We start from the raw sequence: 17,987 nt of genomic DNA, 5'->3' as shown, positions 1-17,987 counted from the left end.
TCAAAAAGGCCCGCAAAATAATTCATGTAAAATTGATAGCATACACGCCGCCATCACTCTGAAGATGCCCAGTGCTCTAGGGCTCAAACACAACACATTCAGTACATACCACTTCACTGGACATTTTCACCTTGCAACCTAAGAGGAATGTCTTTCAACAAGGAAAAAAAAATAAGAGTTCCTTTAAAATGAGGCTTGTGATTAAGTGTCTGGAAAAGAACATCTGACAAGCAAGACGACTGCAACAGTGACATGAACATACCGAGCAACTAGCAAATTACTGCCAGTGTGAATCTATGAAAAAACTGGCTAAATGGAAAGTAATTTTATATACTTGAGGAAAAAGTGTTTGAGGACACTTTGAGAGACATCAGGATGACATCATAAGACTGCTCACACAGATCAGCCACAACATTAAAACCACCTGCCTAATATTGTGCAGGTCACCCTTGCGCCGCCAAAACAGCGCCAACCCGCATCTCAGAATAGCATTCTATTCTTCTCACTACAATTGTATAGAGTGGTTATCTGAGTTACCGTAGACTGGCCATGCTCTGTTGACCTCTTAATTATTTTTTATTATTATGTATGTCTTGTTGCTGTTTTGTATTGTTGTGCACTGGAAGCTCCTGTCACCAAGACAAAAATTCCTTGTATGTGTAAGCATACATGGCAATAAAGCTGATTCTGATACTGATTACCAACAAGGAATTTCCATCCACAGTACTGCCACTCCCTGGATGTTTTTTATTTTTGGCACCATTCGAAGAAAATTCTAGACTGTTGTGTGTAAAAATCTAGGGATGTGCGAGACTAGTCGACTAAACAGTTCTGATGCTGCTAGTCGACACTGGAATTACTAGTCGGTTAATATTCCCCCCATTAAACTGATCATACTTTTTACACATTTACGTTTGGCTTTATATTTTTTTTACAGAAGCTGCATTTCAATTACTGTCATATTAATGTTACATATTTTAAATAGAATTAATAATACAAATATTATTTAAAAAGAGGATATCTGGAGCAGATACAGAGTTTAATTTCACCTCAGGCTGCGTGTGCTTCTTCCCTCTCTCACTCGCGGCACGCGCAGGAAAATGTCCTCTCGCTAGACAAGCAAACTCAGCAAAGTAGTTATGAAATCACTTCGGTGGTGGTGCGGGAATCGGATTTCCAAACGTTTGAAAGTCCCTATAGATGTTTTCACATTTGAGTCTTGTTTAAGTCTGTGCGTGCTTGTACGTTATTTTTCCACTGAGCGGGCTTTTTCAAGTGCAGGATAGACGCCTCAGGTGAGTCAAGTCCTGTCTTTCACCGGACCATGTCCACGTGTTAATTTTACTCATCAAAACAATTATGCTTTCGAGTAAGTAGACTAGAAAATAACTGTTTTAGGCTAGGTATGTCGTTTTTTTAATCTGCTGATTAAGGCGGCTATTTTCAACGAGGTGCCGACTGCTTAACGTGTTAAACTATCTTTTATTCTGTGTGCACGTCATGTTTAGAGTACATTAGGTTTATTGAAGGCTATATCACAGGCCTATTTTTTCTATCCTACAGCTACTTTTTTCTTTCTTCTTTTTTTTTTTTTTTTTTTTACATTGTAACTGTTATTGGTTAACGTTCTTTACCGAACAGCTGTCATATTAGATCAATGGTTAATGCACGACTGCACGTTGTGAAATACGTGCAACTTTTCAGAGCATTTTTTTCTCTCTCATAGATTTGGCTTAGTCTACCTGTTAATTATTTTCAACAATGTCCTGACCGTTTTAATATGTTAAATAACTTTTACTTGGTGATTTCTGTTTAGAACAGACTTTTAATGGTTGTTCCATTGATCCTGCACTATTCATTCAGTTGTTTTCAATAAATATATCTGTTAAATATTCGTTAAAATTGATTCAGTGAATGCGTGTCATGTTCTAATGTACAATGGTCATAATTCAAGGCGAGCACGTCGCAGATAAATGCCCCTTTTCAGTGGAATTTAGCATTGGATTTGGAATAAAGTATTTTAAATGGGTCGCATAACTTTTTTTTTTTCTTTTTACTGTTTTCTGAAGGTTGGTTTCCCTTTAGACTAGTCGGTTACAAAACTTCCGTTTAAACAACAGTCAAATTAGTCGTAACGCACATCCCTATAAAAATCCCAGGAGATCAGCAGTTACAGGAATACTCAAACCAGCCCGTCTGGCACCAACAATCATCCATGCAATTATCTAATCAGCCAATCATGTGGCAGCAGTGCAGGGCATAAAATCATGCAGATATGGATCAGGAGCTTTAGTTAATGTTGTTCACATCAACCATCAGAATGGGGAAAAATGTGCTCTAGATTTGGACCGTGGCATGATTGTAGGTGCCATATGGTCTGGTATTTCTGTAACTGCTGATCTCCTGGGATTTTCACATACAACGGTCTCTAGAATTTACTCAGAATGGTGCCAAAAACAAAAAACATCCAATGAGCAGCAGTTCTGCAGAAGGAAACGCCTTGTTGATGAGAGAGGTCAACAGAAAATGGCCAGACTCTGTACAATTGTGGTGAGAACAATAGCATCTCAGAATGCTATTCTGAGATGCGGGTTGGTGCTGTTTTGGCAGCAGGAGGGGGACCTACACAATATTAGGCAGGTGGTTTTAATGTTGTGGCTGATTGGTGTATTTTGACATCCATTAACAACGTGTTGGTCCATGAGAGAACTGTTAGAACCTTTGTCTAGCAGTGTCTCTCAAATTTGTAATGGGAAGGGGATGTAATGGCACCTCGGCATCAAAAAGCAATAGACATCTGTCAAACTGATCGTTCATTCAGGAAAGTACAAAATCAGTTTGCCTTAAGAAACCTGAAGTGATATTTGAGAGCTGAAATTACCCTTCAAATAAACATATTCCCACCATCCAAATCAATACAAAATGCTAAAAACGGTCACCTGTCATTGTATCGCTTTATCAAACAGCACTTCATGTAAGAAATAAGGTATGAGATGTTGTGCTAAACTGTGAATATAGTCACGACTAAAGGGCATTGTTTGGCACAATGTGCAGTGGGGGGAAAAAACTTCACTACATAAAAATAAGGACACCCAATTTTCATTAAATGTCACTTTAAGCAATGTCTTAAAGTAACATCTTTCTGCTAGAAGATATAGTCCCTATTATCAACAACATATCTAGTGCTAAGGTTAGTAGTTGATCTCAATGGGTCCTGTGCAGTGGTAGTGTATTTTTGCATGGCAGGACAGCTGTTTCAATCAGTCAGCATCCAGGACCAGAACTTTCCATTTTTTAGTTCACTGTACAAAGCCGCTAGTGATTTTCTCTCCTCTGCCAGGGGTGGATTTGGACTTCCTACTATAGTGCAGCACTACAAAACTAAAGGATGTATTCTTTCAAATGAACAGAGGCTGCAGTAAATTAGGGGCATCGTAACTCAACCAAGTGAGCATAAACAATTATTGTGTACAAGGCATGAGCTGTAGGATGGGGACATTTTTCCAATCACCAAAGGCAGCTGAAAATAACCATCATTCCAAGCTATCAAACCTAATTCTGAAGTCTATAGAGCTCACTCAAGTGCTTTTGGTTCCAGAATAAAAAAAAATAATAATACACAGAGAAAGAGGATAGAGAGTGAAGCACCTCTCTGTTGCATGGAATGACACTAGCTCTGCCAGGCACTATGGCTTTTGAGTTGCAACAAAATGTCAGTGGATGTTTCATTACACAAGGAAAAAAAACAAAGGTGACGAGTTCACGATCTGGACTGTAGCTCATCAAAATTGCATTAGAAAAGAAAAAAATAAAATCAACATCTGAAGAGTAATTTTCCAGTGCAATTTATTCCTATCCCTAAGGTAATTTTTTTTTTGATCTGCGTTGCAATAGAATTCCACTGTATCCTCCTCAAGCACTGAAGTGCTGCAAACACTTAATGTTCCGGGTTCAATACAAGTTAAGCTCAATCAACAGCAATTGCGGCATAATGTTGTTTACCATAATTTATTTAGACTCGTTCCTCCTTTTCTTAAAAAAATTTTTTTTTTTTTTACATTAAAATACAATTTTTTCAAAACGACGTAATGTCGACGTAATGTCAACAAACCCTAAAACGACTGTAAAAATCACAACTTAACTCTACAGCTCAAATAATACACACGAAGAATTAATGCAAGTGCTTTTATAAAATTATAAGCTTATGATAGCACACAGCCTCAGCTGTGACTGAGAGCCCATATGCTGTCTTGCCAATATGTCCTTCTATCAACCACTTCAAACAAGGCTGTTTCTTTTTTCCAAGACAAATCATACAGCTAAAAATTGAATTTAGGACACCAATTTAATCTCTGTATTATTGCGGGACTTCAGAGTTCATTTCACAACAGAGCCAGAGCACAAATTGAATGTGAGGCATTATTCACTCTAAAAGTGGGGGAGGAGCAGCAGCACCTGTCTTAGCCAAATCGAAATCCCAGCCTATTGCACCCAATACACTTCTATATTAAGCAGAGCACAAAAGAGTGAGTGAGATTGAAGGAGAAATATATTTATTTGTTAAGTGAATCCTGAAATACTACACTACCAAAGCTAGGCTAAAAACCAAAACTTAAATTCATAAAGAAAAATCATGCATTAAAACAATAGATACCGATTGTTAGCATTTTGGAAACAGGCCTTACAAAAAATACATTACACCATTTAGACAATATATATATGCAGGTCTAGTTGTGCCAACTAAAAACACAGAAGTCATTAAAGCTGGGTTAAAAAAAAAAAAAAAAAAAATCCAATTAATGATCCACATCCTTCAATTAATGTTTCTTTGTCTTCAATCAATGTCAACAGTCATTTATGTCAAAAGTTAAACAGTGGAACAAAAATAACGGATTTGTATCAAAATATCAAACTTTATTATTTATTATAAGTGTCCCCTAATATACTCTATGTCTTGTCTGTAGTTAATATTATTCAAACAATAACAGGAAAACCACTCATTGGTCTTAGATTGATAACTTTAGAAGTGTAAAAAATTATTAATGCAAAATAATCATTCAGTTAAGACCAGTAAGTAGTTTTAAGTAACATTTCATTACAGTTTTCAATTTCTGAATGTTTACTTGACTACTTTTCTTTATTTGTATCTTACAAATTACATTATTGACCATTTATCTAAAACAATTACTATTTGGTTGTGGAATCAAAATGGGTACTGAGAAATATCAAACTGCTTTCATATGGAAACAAAATGGACATTTTAGCATAAATACACCTAAATAAATTGGAATCACATTGAATTCTGAATTGAATCAAATCAAGACCTTGTGAATCAGAAAAGAATCAGGAAATCTCAATCCCTAGGAATCTGTGTTTATTGGTCAATTTAAAAAGTCATTTACATTTCTTTTGGAATAACTAATAATTGATTCATTCTCCACAAGGCACTCTGACTTCCATAATTATAAGCCATCCATGCAGCCTTACACAATGCTTTTAGGACCTTTGCTGAAGCAGAAAAGTCTTTGCACCCTATATTCTTTAAATCTCTTTGCTTTTTCTAACACTTACCTGGCTCTCTGTAGCATAACAATAAAGGTGAGACAGACATAGAGAAAAGTAAATAAGGTATAAAGATAATGTCAGATATGAAGTGCTGTGTCAGGTGTCGTGCTACGCAGAGGCTGCAGGAGGCTGTGCCCAAGAGCCAAGCTAGCCGGGAAGGATGGATATATCATGACCCCCATCTGTTTCTCCTGTCTGAGCGAGTGAGCAGCCAGAGACTTGTCATGCCAGCTGTGCTTCAGGGCTGGGGAGCAGCGCTTTTTTGTGTAGGGGCAGACATGGCGCAAAGGCCTAGTCAAGTAGAAAACCTGTTTTGAAACGACCAGAGAGCTGCAAGGATGTATCCATGCTTCAAATAAACTGGCAGCACCAAGGATGAGCAATAAAGCAATTACAGAAATGTACGTCTCATGGATGGCGCTCATCTGTATTCTAAAGGACGGGTGTCTCTTTGGTGACATATGGCTGTTTGTCATTTATCTGGGCAGAGCCATATGAACGCATAAGAAGTTCTATATATATGAGGCTCTTTTAGCCAGCATTCCTCTTTAAAGATCCTGTCCAATTATATGAGCATTTCTCATGCAGTCATGGTAGTATCACAAATGTTGGATGATACGACCAGCTTATTACACAGATAGCTCCATATTAGTGATTACTATCGCTGCTGGAATCAATTTGGTATTACTTTTTCCATTCCAGGCCTGAGCGCACTTCATGACGATCACTTGAAACAGCACTGGAAACAGAATGTGTAATCTGACTTATTTAATGCTCATGCCTTATCCAAGCCAAAGTCTGCACTAGATGTTATCGGACAGCCGTTTTCAGGCTTTCACGTTACCAAGATAAAAATGGACAGTAATGACAGAGGCATTTGCTCAGAATCCTGTTTTGTAGTTAGACTGAACCTGAAATGAGCCATCTGGAGCACATCATCTCAGGTTGCCGAGAACACCACCGTGTTTCCAGACAGCGCCAAGGACCTGCTGCTGCCTGACGTTTGTAAGGCTGACATAAATAGTCAATGACACATGTGAGAAATCACCTCCCCGAAAATCATCTTCAGCTGTTTGTGGCGCAACACCACGTCAGCTGCCCACTGCTATTTACATGTGACAAATAAATTATGTTTCCTTGCGCTGGGGTGGGTCGGGGGGGGCTGCATAAAGGATATTCTCTAAGCAAAATTGAAAAATTATATATTTTACCAAAGTTCAGGGACATGTCTTCCCAAATACCTACAAAGTGAAAGACTTGTAAATTATAGCGGCAAGAAAAACTGTGAACCCTTTAGAATTAGCTGGTTTTCTGCATTAATTGGTCATAAAATGTGATCAGTTCAGCCATATTCTTAGGATGTCTGGTGTGAACAGCTCAAGGTCATTCCACAGCATCTCTATTGGGTTAAGGTCTGGGCTCCGAATGGGTGACTCCAAAAGGAGGATTCTTATTTTTTTTTTTAAGCCAGTGTATTAGATTTGCTTCGATGTTTAGGGTCATTGTCCTGCTGTCCTTCAGCTGGCGCAAAGCCACCCAGACATTATCCTGTAGGATATCTTGATAAACTTGGAAATTCATCTTTCCCCTCGATGACAGCAAGCAGTCCAGGCCCCGAAGCAGCAAAGCAGCCCCAAATAATGATGCTCCCTCCATCATACTTCACCGTTGGGATGATGTTTACATGTTGGTATGCGGTGCACTTTTTACGCCATACGTAGTGCTGCGTGTTCTTTCCAAACAATTTCACCAGTTTCATCAGTCCACAAAACATTTTCCCAGTAGCATTGTGGAGTGTCAAGGTGGTCTTTGGCAAACTGCAGGCATGCAGCAATGTTTTTGTTGAAAATCAGCAACTTTCCTTCCATGGACACCATGCCTATTTAATGTTTTCCATATAGAAGATTCATGAACAGAGATGTTAACTAGTGCCAAAGGTTCCATCAAGTCTTTAGCTGTCACTCTACGGTTCTGCGGTGTGCTCTTTGAGTCATCTTGGCTGGACGGCCACTTCTAGGACAGTAGCCACAGTATTAAATCGTCTCCATGTATAGACAATTTATCTTACTGTGGACAGATGAATATCTAAGCTCTTCGAGATAACTTTGTAACCCTTTCCAGCTTTATGCAAAGCAACAATTCTTCATCGTAGGTCTTCTGAGATCTCTTTTTTTTTTTTTGCAAGGCATGGAACACGTTAGCAGATGCTTCTTGTGAATAGCAAACTCAATGTTTGAGTGCTTTTTATAAGTCAAGGAAGCTCTAATCTTCACCTCCAATCTCATTTCATAAATTAGATGCCAGGTTTGCCAACTCCTGACTCCAATTAGCTTTTGTTGATGTCATCAGCCTAGGGGTTCACATACTTTTTTCCCCAAGTACACTGTGAATGTTAGAATGATATATTCTATATGTACAAGAACAAAACAATAATTTGTGTAAATGGTTAAAACAAATTGTGTTTCATTATTGTAACTTAGATGATCAAACCAGATTTTAGGACAAATTTATATATAAATTCAAGTCATTCAAAAGGGTTCACATATTTTTTCTTGCCACTGTATTCCCTACAAACATATGGAATGGAATGCAGCATCCCTGCTGCCAAAACAAGTTTGAATGGCTGAGTCTATCACTGGAAACAGAGGCAGTTCCACTTGTAAATAAGATGTCAATGAAGATGGAGAAACAGGTTGGTTCAAACAAGCACAAACTCTGAAAACAAGATTTCCCAAAGCAGACATAGAGACTTTTATAGGCGCTTTTCCACAATCGAGCCAAATGGTTATTGTTGCAGAACCGCACCATTCCGTATCGATTAGGTCATGCTGGCGTGGTTACAGTTTCTTTACTATCATAGTGTTGCGGAATCAGGATTGGAATAGACTGAACGAAAAAGTGACCAATCGTTAATCGCCATGTCACTAAAGCCATTCCACCAGCATGGCTGAGTAGCGTTAGCCAATTATGTTGAGAAATCCAGGAATGGTTTGCAACTGTATCATACCAAAGCATGCTCAGGTGGAATTGCTACTGGAACCGTTACTCAACACCATTTGGCCGATGGTGGAAAGGTTCCTTATGAGGCATTGTTCTGGACAAAAGTAATCCCACAAACAAATCTCACAGATCGCAAACATGTTTCTAATAATGTAATACTTTGCCATGTATTGCATCATGACATATGTTTCGAGGTAGTTGGAAATACTTAATAGAGCTATTAAAGAGGAACACAGCTTCCCTTACTCTTACAATGATATTAAATGTTTTTATCAATTGTAGTAGACCTCACACCAGTTTTGTCCAAGAAAGTGGCCGATTTCCTTTCAGTGTGTAGTACATACAGCCAAATTTGTCAATGAAGTCAGCAAGCTTAAATGAAGAAAACACATGCTCTTCATTTACTCACTGAACCTCAAGCGTATCATATCACCCATTGAGCTGTATGCTCCAGGGGTGTAAAACAGCTCCTTTCAACTGATATTTCTTAAACTACTCAAGTCTTCCAACAGGCCTAGCAGTGGAAAACAGTTAATTTGTGACTACAGGATAATAAACTGAGAAGAAAATAAATGAAATGTGAAGGACGATGGGAAAAAATAAAACCAGTATTGGTGACCAAACAAAGGGAATTATTTGCAAACAACAGCAGTCAAACAATTCAATGCCCAGATCAGTAGCACTGCAGGTAGCTTTGCGTGTACTGATCCCCTCTCTTCAAAAGCCAGACAGCACAGGACAAACTGTGATCAGACTGAAGGTCTTTATACAGCTCAATCCAGAGGACGTGACGTGTGCACTGTCCCCGAAATTAAACTCCCTTCTCCCTCCCTGCAGGAGTGCATCTCTCTCAGGTAGCAGGTGGATTCTTGCTGTCACCCAGGGATAAGGAAGCCAAAGGGCTGATGTCTGAAGATGGGGAAAAGCAGCAAATGAGAAGGAAAATCTGAATTTGAAGTGCACCTACATTGCCCATGTACTCAGAGAGAAGATCCTGCAGTGCCTGGCGAACAGAATTGCATTCGGCCACAATACGCTCCCGGCGATCATCACGTGTGCATGACGAGTCGGCCATGAGGGCGGCACCACTTATGATGCTCTCCAGTCGCTCCTCCAGAGATGGGCGGAACCTCTCCTCACTAAAACTCAGTGGGTCCACGATGATCTGCTTCTGTAGGGGGAAGAGAGGAAAATAGTGCATGAGAATAATTTGAAAATAATATACTGTAGAGGGAGTGAGACAGATAGAGGCCATTCAGCATTTCTTTGCAAAAAGGGAAAAAAAAAGTGTGATTTATGCTTTCACACACCAAATGTCCAACTTCACAAGATTTAAATGGTCATCATTATTAGCAGCACACCTAGGGACAAGCGGGGTGGGACAGAATTTTGGAATCTGTCTCCCCTAACACGGAGGAACAAGCTGTGATATTCATTAACTGAAGGAATCAATAATTCACAAGATCTGAGATGATGGTCTGGGGCCCTGATGAAATTTGAGGCCAACGAGCTTGGTCAATCAGAGGCTGCACTAGCGTCCTTGCATGCTTAAAATGTCTTATAAGATGCTGCCTGATACATTCTGATTTTAAAAGTCATTTGCACTGTCTTCTGGGGCAAAAAAAAATTATATATAACAAGCCGGACAAAAATTAATCTTAACTACAGATCACAGGCTAGGTGTACATCTTAAGAGGTTTTTTCAAAATTCCTCATAGAATTGTTTGGTAAACACTGCATTTAGTACAAGAGCATCGTTGAAGCAAATAACCCTAAATTGCAGAGCCGTTTAAGTAGCAGTTGTGCGTATAAACCATTGCTATTCTTCCCATTTGAGCCAGGGTGACATTTAAGATGTCCCTAGTTGCTCTTTCTGCTCGGTGATGACACACTTGTCGCTTAGAAGAATAAACTTGTCAGTGTCGGGTGCAATTCAAACAGATGAGAAGAGTCATTGGCGTGCCAGAAAAGCGATAACTTCCAATTAAAAAAAAAAGGAAATGGGCAGCAGTCAGCGGCACAGGGAATCAATCTTCAAAAAAACATGACGAGCCCCTACATCTGATGGCATATAGGCGGTGAAATATTCAACAATTCAGTTGTTAGAATCGGAGTTTATTAGCCTCATCTCATCTGACCTCCTTTGCTTGCGTGTCACGTTGGCATGGCAACAAGCCTCTCTCTCTAACTAATTTTTTGCTGCCATTTAAACATATGCCATCTGTCTGGGCAAAGGACCGCCTCTCTTTTGTGAAGGTGTCAGGCCTCCTGAAACTGCTACTTCTAAGAATAGTGCAGTTACATATCCAGTTTGCCTCAGCCCTGCACAGTATATACACAAGTGTTTGCAATATTAACAGCTGAGGATGAAGTCCTATCGGTGCCAAGAGCGCCTAAAACAATGTGCAAATACAACATTGCACATAGCATCAGCCAAACTACACACGTATGCCACCCTGTTATTTAGACTTTGTTGCTCAGGCCCTTGCGCATCCAGTGCGATATAGATCCCATAATCCCAGATTATGGGTGCATGAGCAGGGAGGCAATGTAGGTGTTACATGAAATCTGATAACCAGGTAATGCTTGGTGATATTTTCATTATGTTACCCACAAGGGAAATTGACTCAAAGACTTAGAGGCCATTCACACCAAAGCCTCCTTGCATTTAAAAACAGCAAGACAGTGTCAACAGAATGGAACAGAATACAGGGGTCTCGAGATGAGTCTTTAAAAAGTTTAGTCCGTTTAAAACAAACATATTTTTTAACTTGACAGAAATGCGCAAAAAATATTTCATTGTTGACTATTCAGTAGGTTGTTTTTGTTAGTGGGGGCGTTCGCATAGGATGCACTCGTGATCAAGAAATGTGGATTGAGTGCAACGGAATGGAACAAACATTTCATTGTCTGTCTCTTCTGCAATAGCTTCTATACTACTCTAGGGTTTCCACTCTTTTCAAGGCACAATTTTCCAGGACATTTTATGTGCCCAAAAGGTGTGATATGAGCAAAAACACACGAGAGGTTATAATGTATATTGTGGTTATCGAATGGTTATTTTTTTCTGAATTCATTACATTCATTTTGAAGTGCACAGCATATGCTGATTATATATTTTATTTAATTAAAATCGCAGCCTTTTGCAATTTAATAAATCACACATAGCGTCATTTTAATTTGATTATTTGTGCATTCAAACTTTTTTCATCCAAAGTATGTCAAATTCCGAGGCATTACGCATTTTATAGCGAATGCCATTTTTATGACTGGATTCAGTGTTTCTGTACTTTTTCACCTTGCAGAACTCATAGGGCCCTTCATGTGGTAACCAAAGTATTAGCAGACTCAGATTTTTTTTATTTATTATTGAAAATGAATTCACATCCAAATGTTTAAAGGCCACATCACAATGCTACCACATTGGGTTGTGAACTCATTTTCAAAAATCATATTTTTCACTGTATAAATACATACACTACTACGTCAGAGCAAATCAGAGATGACAGCAGATGAGCAGAGACTGTATGTGACAAGGCTTTATGACAGTCAACCGTTGATGTTGTTTCACAATGTGTAGCCACCAGCAGTGACAAAACTATACTAGTGTGTATTTGACACATATCCCTCTCGATCATTACCATGTTTTTGTACATGTAACAAAAATCATGTTAGCCACACAGTCAAACAGTTTTATCATACTTAAATATTTTCCAGGACAAATAATTATTTTCCAGGAAATGCAAGTATGTTTCTAATTTTCCATGACAATAGCTGCACTGCAAAATTCCAGGTTTTCCAGGACACGTGGGTACCCTGTACTCATGGAACTTGGCAGTGTGATACTGCAAGTATTTTTGACTTTTGTATGACAAATTGCTTATGTCCCTCATTTGTTAGTCGCTTTGGAAAAAAGCATCTGCTAAATGACTAACTCTAAATGCAAATGTATGAGTACACAAGACCAACAACAAAAAATATAAGCATTGATAAAATGCAAGAACGTGCACTGTATGATCGCCCCCTTTCCTCAAGACATTATCCTTAAAAGTGAGAGCATTTGTAGGACTGAAGACCAAAAAAATCAAACAAAACAAAAACTCAGCGATGTAAGGCAATAACTACGTAAGGTTAGTTCATGTTCACCAATTCAAAAACATCCAAAACAAGACTAACGGCTTTTATCATCACTGGATATCATTATTAGAGAAGGTGACATAGTAATAATAATTCAGCTGTGCGTAGATCAATATGGTGAGATGAGCTCTATACACTTTTAAAATTCTTCTGAAAAGCAGCATGCAAGGTTAAGAGTAAAAACTGGGCCAATCACATAGTACAGCACAATCAATATAATGGAGGTCTTAGGGTACCGATAATTCTACCAGGTGCAGGTAAGGATAGAGCTGTAGGCTGCCTGGGGCTGCAAGAAATCTTGGCATGGTTTGTGCCGAGTATTGATTGGTTGGAAAAGAAAAAAGAAAAATCAGGACATATGCTTCACTTAAAATAAACTATTATGTTATATTATTAGCCTCAGGTCACCACAAATGCATCGTTTTGAAACCTCCTAATTCATTTAAATCAGCTCAGATTTATTGCCCCTCTCAAATACTCAATCTGATAAAACAAAAAGGGAGAAAACCATACGCAATGATAAAAAGAAATCTATAAAATTAATTTTGTTGCCAGCTTTAAAAGTTAGTTCCCCCAACACACTTGCGGTGCATCCTGCAGTCTGGCTTCACATGATTCAATTATCACTTCCTAATGGTTTTAAGCTTAAAGGAAAGGACAAGAGAACAGCAAACTACAATGAGGCTTGATGCTGTGATTCAGACCTGGAGCATAAAACAAAAGGGGAAAGAAACAGTTGATTAGTCAGTCGACAAACAAAACAACCAATGCATTCTGGGCTGCAGAAGAGTTCATTGTTGTTTAGTGAAGGGGGATAATTGCAGCATGTAGAAGGGAAAGGGGAACGAGAGATGGGTGGAGGGGAGTGAAAGAGTGAGAACAGAGAGAGACTAACTCATGCTACTACACCTACAGCTCTGTTGATGACTAATGAATTCTGCATTATTCTATAAACTTCCAGATGTATTCGCAGTCAAGTGTGAAGATGAATAAAGCTGGGCGGGTTTCATCCCAAGAGTGAGAAAGCAAAAGAGACAAGACAGAAAACAAAAGCCTTGTCATGTAACAGAGCATGCGAGCCCCAGAGACAGAGCAGAATTTGAAGATCAGATCTTTCTAAAGGAGTTGTTGAGCTCAGAGCCAGACAACCCAAGAGACAGTTTGGAAAAATAAAGGTGACCAAAAAAAACAAAAAAAAAAACCCAAAAGACTGCAATAACCCATTACTTCAATAATTAATTGGCCCCTGAGATTGAGGATGAAAACTCACCTTTCAAAAAAGGAAACATTAATGGCGAAAGAACAGAGTGACCGTATTTGATTTGATTTGCCTTGCTCTCTTTAACAGGGTGACACCACTCCTGACACCACTGTGTGAGAAATCTTTCAACAGATAATCGAGATGGAGACAAGTACCTGCGGCGACTGATTTGTTGCAAATTTAATATGCGGATGTGAAGTTCATTGCCTAAATTGACTTTGTTTTACATTCAGCTCTGGAAAAAAAAAAAAAAAGAGACCACTCCAAATCTTTCTTAAATCAGCATCTCAACATGTTTGGCAGCCATTCCATTCCAGTATCTGTTGAATTTCAACACAAGCACACCTCATTCTACTTAATGAGGTACTGATTAGGGATCACCTGAACCAAATCTTATTTAACAAGGAAAAGTATAAAAACCACTGCAGTGGTCATCACTATCCTCTTGCAATAGGACCAGCTAGATGGCAAAAATAGTGCTAGTAGTACCTCAAAGGTAATTGGAATCAAAAGATAACTATTGACCATGCCAAAAGAGTTGAAAATAAAAGTTGTCAGTGAGGAAAAGGGTTCAATACTGCCTTTACTAGCAGAGGGATACAGTGAGTGTCAGGTTGCTTCCATCCTTAAACTTTCAAAGACAGTGGTTCATAAGAACAAGTTCAAGCAGCAGACACTGGGGACAACAAAGGTACAGAACAGCAGAGGGCAAAAACGACTCTCCACTGACCGGGATGACCGCCAACTCATTCGAATGTCACTCAACCATAGGATGACATTAAATAACCTACAAAAAGAATGGCAAACAGCAGCTGGGGTGCAGTGCACGGTGAGGAAAGTTCGAAACAGGCTCCTAGGGCAGGGCTGAAGTCGTGCAAAGCTAGAAAAAAGCTTCATTCATCAATGAGAAGCAAAGAAGAGACAGGTTGAGGTTTGCAAACGACCATTAGGATTGGACCGTAGAGGACTGGAATAAGGTCATCTTCTCTGATGAGTCCAATTTTCAGCTTTGCCCAACACCTGTCATCTAATGGTTAGACGGAGATCTGGAGAGGCCTACAAGCCACAGTGTCTCGCACCCACTGTGAAATTTTTTGGAGGATCGGTGATGATCTGGGGGTGCTTCATTAAGGCTGGAATTGGGTAGATTCATCTTTGTGAAGAATGCATGAATCAAACCACTTACAAGGTTATCCTGGAAGAAAACTTGCTTCCTTCTGCTCTGAAAATGTTCCCCTACTCATGTCATGCACAAAGTAGATGTCTTAAATGACTTGACAAAACTATAGTTTGCTAATATGAAATCTGTGGAGTGGTTAGAAAATGAGTTATGACTTCAACCTAAGTGTATGTAAACTTCTGACTTCAACAGTAACTATAAATAGTAAATCCAAAAAAACTGATAATTTTGCAGTGGTCTCTTAATTTTTTCCAGAGTTGTATATAATTTAGAGCCATTTTGGCTTGGATGCAATTTTTTTGCTACATCCACATTAAACAGAGCGGTGTTGATATGAGCTGGACTAATAGACAGGCTCTAATTAGGACCGTTAAAGATTAAATAAAGTGCTGTGCTAATCTCTACAAGCCTTGTGTCTCATCAGTATTTAATGACAAAAGCATCCATTTCCAAGCTAATAAATATAGTATATTTTGCTCATCATGTTTTGATAAGTGAAGTGCAGTCTAAACATACTCCAAGCACTCATTAAAGGTACCTGGTTCAGTCAAAGCTAAATCTACAGATTCAAACAAATTGGACTGAGTATCAGCAAAGATTTTTAAGACAGCCAGAGGATATGTTCATCAGGTACGTACTATTACGAAGTACCAAAAACCTCTAAGTTAATGATGCCTTTGCAAGACACAGCACATTCAAAATGAACATGTCTGGACACCCTGTGCAAAACAACACAGCTGGTGCAGTAACGTCAACTTTTTTTTCTTTTTTCTTTTATAAGATCTCTATGGCAGCATTTCAGTTCATGCATATAATTTGAATATATAATTTCACTAACTGATTGCTTAAAATGGTGAGAGTGCAACAGACCAAAAACAGCAAGAGTAATGGTTTGCATCCTATTCCGGTAAGAGACTGAGTTCAAAATGCAAAATAAATGAAGGATAGCTAATGACCACTTGCTAAACTTAACCTCAAATTAAATTTAGAAGCTCTGGTCTTAATTCTTATAAGTGATAGTTCATACAAAAGTGGAAATTCTGTCATTTACTCACCCTCATGTTGCTCAAACCTGTATGACTCTTATTTCAAATGGAACAAAAGGAGATGCGAGGCAGAATAACAGCCTAAATCACCACTCACTTTCATTGCATCTCCACTAAAGATTCTTATTCAAGTTTTGAAACAACATGACAGAATTTCATTTTTGGCTAAGAAAATCAGGAAATAATGGTTCCTTATACAGTAAACCCTATGGACTATTTCCCATAAGCTTTTGGTGTTTGAGCAGAACTGTCACAGTAGTGGCCTGGCTCAACTCTGCAGTAGACATTTAAACTTGTGAAAGACTCTGAGGTCAGTAACTTGGCTTTGTTTGGACATACAAATTTAATCTGATTCAATCCTGGATTATCGTCTCCTCGACAGAGTTCAATCACACACCGGCTTTGTCAACAAGTTGTTGCTCTTGCGCTCTTTGTTGGTAAAATGCTGCTTGTGTGGATCAGTTTCAGAGGGCGATTAACTTCCTGCTGTTCAGATGGGAGTTCAATCTCATTGACAACATGTTCATCTACATCACTAGCAACAAAAACTCAATTCTCAAACATTTCTAAAAACGTTTTAATTAAGCTTTGTATTTTACCCAGAGCCTGACCATTCTGCAAGATGATAAATTCAGTAGCAAACATTGCTGGCTATACCTACATTTTTAATTGGTGTATGAATTACCTAACATTTGCTGTTACCAGTATTTGAACACAGGTTACGAGGGTTAATACCATGATTTTGAATTAATGATTCAGCTTTTACAGTTGTTGAGGCTTTTCAAATCCTTAAGCCATGCCCAAGGTCTACTAGGGACTGCATAATTTATAATGCTTCAATGCAACCTTTTCCATGATTTTTTTTTTCTGCACAACATTTCTCATTCCCAGTGCTGGATCAATCCGTTAAATGTGACTACTGACCCCCTCACTGTAAAGGGTAGTTGACGCACTGAAACATTTATATACATTAAAGGGTTAGTTCACCAAAAAATTAAAATTCTCTCATCATTTACTCATCTTCATGCCATCCCAGATGTGTATGACGTGCTTTCTTCTGCTAAACATACGAAGATTTTTTAGAAGTGTATCTCAGCTCTGTAGGTCCATACAATTCAAGTGAATGGTGACCAGAAGTCCAAAAGCTCCAAAAAGGAGATAAAGTCCATACAAGTAATTCATACAACTCCAGTGGTTTACACCATGTCTTTTGAAGAGATCCAGTTGGTTTTGTGTGAGAACAGACCAAAACATAACTTCTTTTCCACTGTACATCTTTATAGCGGTCTCCTTGGCAATCATGATTTCACGCTCGATCACACTTCCTACAGTGCCATCAAGAGCTCAGCAGATACGTCAAGCACTAGGAAGTGTAATCGAACTTGAAATCATGATCGTGCCTAGAGACTGAAATGGCAAGATGTACAGTGATAAAGGAGTTATATTTTGGTCTGTTCTCACCCAAAACCAACTGGATCACTTCAGAAGACATTGATTAAAGAGCACCTATTATGTTTTTTCAAATATTACCTTTCATGTAGTGTGTTATATAGCTGTTGTGAATGTAAAAAAGTCTGCAAAGTTTCAAAAATCAAAGTGCACAACAAATGGAGTTATTGACTCCCAAAAGAAAGAACCGATTCTGAACACCTGAAACGAGTCGTTAGTAATTCCAGACTTACTTCCTGTACTAACCTACGTAATTTGGTAACAAAAAAAACCCACCTCTGCTCTTCATTGGCTGCTCGCGAACCGCTTTGTCCCGCCCTCAAACACTAAACTAAGCGGTAGACCAATC

The 17,987-nt window shown here is 38.7% G+C and overlaps 1 protein-coding gene across 1 annotated transcript in view; it reads right to left on the bottom strand.

The window, feature by feature from the left end:
* Window positions 1-17,987, bottom strand: part of LOC127413114 (catenin alpha-1) — a 138,448-nt gene that overhangs the window by 93,915 nt on the left and 26,546 nt on the right. The window contains exon 7 of the mRNA XM_051649983.1: window positions 9,533-9,736. Coding sequence (XP_051505943.1) covers window positions 9,533-9,736 — 204 coding nt within the window. The remainder of the gene's footprint in view (window positions 1-9,532; window positions 9,737-17,987) is intronic.

The sequence above is a fragment of the Myxocyprinus asiaticus genome, chromosome 22, assembly GCF_019703515.2.
Source record: "Myxocyprinus asiaticus isolate MX2 ecotype Aquarium Trade chromosome 22, UBuf_Myxa_2, whole genome shotgun sequence".
Lineage (NCBI taxonomy): Eukaryota > Metazoa > Chordata > Actinopteri > Cypriniformes > Catostomidae > Myxocyprinus > Myxocyprinus asiaticus.
The sequence above is the reverse complement of the archived record's forward strand: the minus strand, read 5'-3'. Positions and strand labels throughout refer to the sequence as shown.